Consider the following 3,450-nt stretch of genomic DNA (forward strand, 5'->3'; position numbering starts at 1 on the left):
TTATAAGGAGGCTTGCTGTCTAAGCTTTGGAATCAGACCAATTGTTGATTCCTTTTGTAATAAAAATATATATATATTATTTACTAGGGAGAAGAGTTAGATGAGGAGAGTGAAATAACTTGTCGTGTGGAGATGAGCTGACGTGATGGAGATTTAGTGAGGCTAGCTAAGTGGTAATCTGGGAGGGGTTTGCTTTGACTGATTCCACAGCAAATTTGCCACATGTAGTGTTAGAGGCCGACAGCGGCCTCCCTTTCTCCGCCCTGGGCACGACTTTAAATCCTCAAATGCAAAGTTTTTAATGCAAATATGTATTTAATGCCTTTGTTTCAGCTGCACTTCATCTACCCAAACACCTCGTACTTAATGAAGCCGTTGGCCCGCTCACCTCACTGACCGCCTAATCCTACCAAATTAAACTCCTGGCTGTAAACATACACAGTGCCACCACTACTTGCTGTGTTCATTCATATATACAGCGACATGAGCGCTAAGACAAAGAAGGGTTTGTCTATCCGGATTTCCAGAAATAGCTGGGTTTGGACTTTGACCCATTAATCTCCTCCATCAAATTTAGTGTAAATTCGCGGAATCTGTTAATAGACGGGTCATGCACAGTGTGCAATATGCTTTTCGGAACATGTCTGTCAATCTTGATATAAGCTGCCCGGTCCCCCTTACAGTTTTTTAGAGTTTGAAGATCTGGGGAGTGGGGAGACCCTTTCTTTCTTTCGCTCTTTTTCATCTTTTCGCTAGAATCACGTGCGCCTGTTATTATTAAGCCTGTCCGAGCCGCGGCTACATTGCAGTAGAAGTCCAGCACAGCAGAGCAGAGCAGAGCAGAAGAGAAGTGGAGCGAGTGAATGAGTGAGTGCGTGTCTCAATCATTGAGGGGTTTTGCATTATGAGGGAGAGATGATTGTAAGGGGCCATTCGAGTTCAATCCTCGCCCAAATCCTCCAGTTTTGAGAGTAATCAATCAGTTCCCTTGAGATTCTGGGCCCGAATCCAATAATCCCTCTCTCATAGACTGCTATCATGGACAATAATGGCTGTGGGTTTCAGATTTCCCAAATAGAAGACGACTTCACTTCAAGAAACTCCATTACTTCGCTTCTCGACCAGGCCGGAAGCGGCACAGGGCAGGCCGGCGGCGGCGGAGCCATTCACCACTCGTTCTTCGATCCGCTCGCCTCTTATCTGGAGAACATAAATCCGAGGAATCAGCAGCAGCAGCAGCAGGGACTCCTGATAAGGAAAGCCAGCCAGGGCTTGGGCGATCCACAGGCGGCAGATAATAACAGCATTAATGGTAGCAATGCCACAAGCGCCGATAGGGTTTTGCCCGCAGGCGGAGCTCCGGAGTACAGTAATGGCAGCATGGAGCATTTCGACGCGGCTTCAGCTTCGGCATCACACTGGCAGCACCATGGGAATTCTTCAAGCCGTGTCGGAGGCGGAGGCGGAGCAGGGGGTAGCAGTGCCTCTAATGGGGGTACGAGCGGGCGGCTGTCCGTAGAGCAGGCGGGGGGGGCATCGAAGGCGGGGAAGAAAAGGTCCCGGGCATCTCGCCGGGCGCCGACCACGGTTCTCACCACGGACACATCGAATTTCCGTGCTATGGTGCAGGAATTTACAGGTATCCCGCCCGCCCCTTTCGCTTCAGCCTCGCCCTTTCCGCGGGCGCGCCTCGATTTTCTCGGTGGCCCTCGAGGCCTGGGGAATCCCTTTCTACTCCGCCCCTTTCCGCAGCGCATGGCGGCCGGGCCGGGCGCGCTCAGTTTTCCCCCTTCTACTAACCCTAATTTGCAGAGTTTTCCTCAAAACCCGCTTTTCCAGTCGCTGCTACACCCCGGCGGCGGGGGGAATCTTGTGCACAAATCAGGAGGCGCGCCTTTGAGTAACATCGCGGATGCGCAGATGAAGGCCGGGCTTTTGGAAGAGCTAGGGTTAAACGCCCACGCACTGCCCGATCTGGTTCCATGGCACGCAGGGCAGGACAACGCTGCTGCTTGCAAGATGAGCTACAGCAAATCCGCAGGAGCAGGCGATCCAAGCAGGAGTCGAACCCTTAACCTGGACGAAGCCATCGCTAATGCTTCTGATCATCATAATAATAATCACGGGCGGCCCGATCGCATGGTGGATTCGTGGATTTCGTCTTCGGACCAAACCCTCGATAAGCTTGTACAGTAAGGATCAAGCCTTCCCCGATCCCTTCCCAAAAAAATCCTCAATCCTCATTATTTATGTAAGTAAACCGCTCCTGAATCTCATGTTTCTTCACACGGGGAAAAGGCCAGAAAGAAAAGAGAGTCATACAAATCGCGCCTCCATGAATCGAGTTGTGTCTCTGTCTCTGCCTCTGCCTGCGGATTTGAGTAATGTACTGCTCAGACTATTTTGGCGATCCATGATTGTTCCAGCTGCAAATTCTGTGATTATAATACTTGAAAGCCATTTCCAGCTGCAAATTCTGTGATTATTATACTTAAAAGTCATGTGTTTTCGGAGCAAATATAAAGTTGGATATATTTTATCTCGGGTACAGCAGAGTCCTGTATAGTTTTTAAGGGCGCCTTGCAGCCTGCAAAAGTGCTCAAACGAGCTACTATCCTTTGAATTTTTTTTTTTCAAAAATTATATTTTATCGTATATTATTATAATTATGAGTATTTATCTCTTCTGTTCCCATGTATATAAATGATTCAGGTCGTTTTTTTAGATTGCCTGTTTGTGGGTTTTAAGCATTGCTTCCATTATTGCGCTTACACAGGGAGGAAAAAATGATATTTAAGATTTCATTGATGTAGCCATCCACTTCTAATATTATAAATGAAAGTTAATTTTAGTAACGTCCCACCATATATATCTTGTGCCATAAGTTTGGAACATTGCTTCTCCAACCATTAACATTTTTGGTGGGAACCCAAATTTTTGCTTTTCAGTTGGTGGGACAATATGCAAGTTTGTAATTGCTATCCAATACACTCTCCAGAACGAAGCACTACGGCCAGTACACCCACCCCATGGTGGGTATATGTTCCAACATCTTGCAATAGGTAGTTGAGCATGTTCGAAGATGATCAATAATAATATTTGTTGATGTAAAGTCTAATATATTTAATGGTATAATATTATGAATTGGGGTTTTAAAGGGGAAGCATACCATTAGGTGTTAAAGTTAATTTCGTGCATTTATAGATCTTAACTGGTACATTGGATTTCAACGATTCGTTTGGTTGTCTTTGTATGTGATTTAATTGTTTATAGCTATTGTTCTGGGTTTTGGGTAGTAATGTTGTCGGATCTGTTATACATACGAGGGTCAAAAAGTGATCATTTCACCTAATACCTACTTAAGGGTCAAAAAGTGGTCATTTCACTCAATACCTACTTAAAGTTGCTCATGAACTACAATCACCTCAAAAATTGTCAATACTTATGCAC

At 45.9% G+C, this 3,450-nt stretch overlaps 1 protein-coding gene across 1 annotated transcript; it reads left to right on the plus strand.

The window, feature by feature from the left end:
* The first annotated feature begins 332 nt into the window (after positions 1–332).
* Positions 333–2,692, plus strand: LOC131060779 (uncharacterized). The gene has a single exon (XM_057994169.2). It carries the CDS (start codon positions 1,039–1,041, stop codon positions 2,194–2,196), a length of 1,158 nt encoding a protein of 385 aa, XP_057850152.2. The 5' UTR covers positions 333–1,038; the 3' UTR covers positions 2,197–2,692.
* Positions 2,693–3,450: the final 758 nt, after the last annotated feature.

The sequence above is a fragment of the Cryptomeria japonica genome, chromosome 10 (assembly GCF_030272615.1).
Source record: "Cryptomeria japonica chromosome 10, Sugi_1.0, whole genome shotgun sequence".
Classification (NCBI taxonomy): Eukaryota; Viridiplantae; Streptophyta; class Pinopsida; order Cupressales; family Cupressaceae; genus Cryptomeria; species Cryptomeria japonica.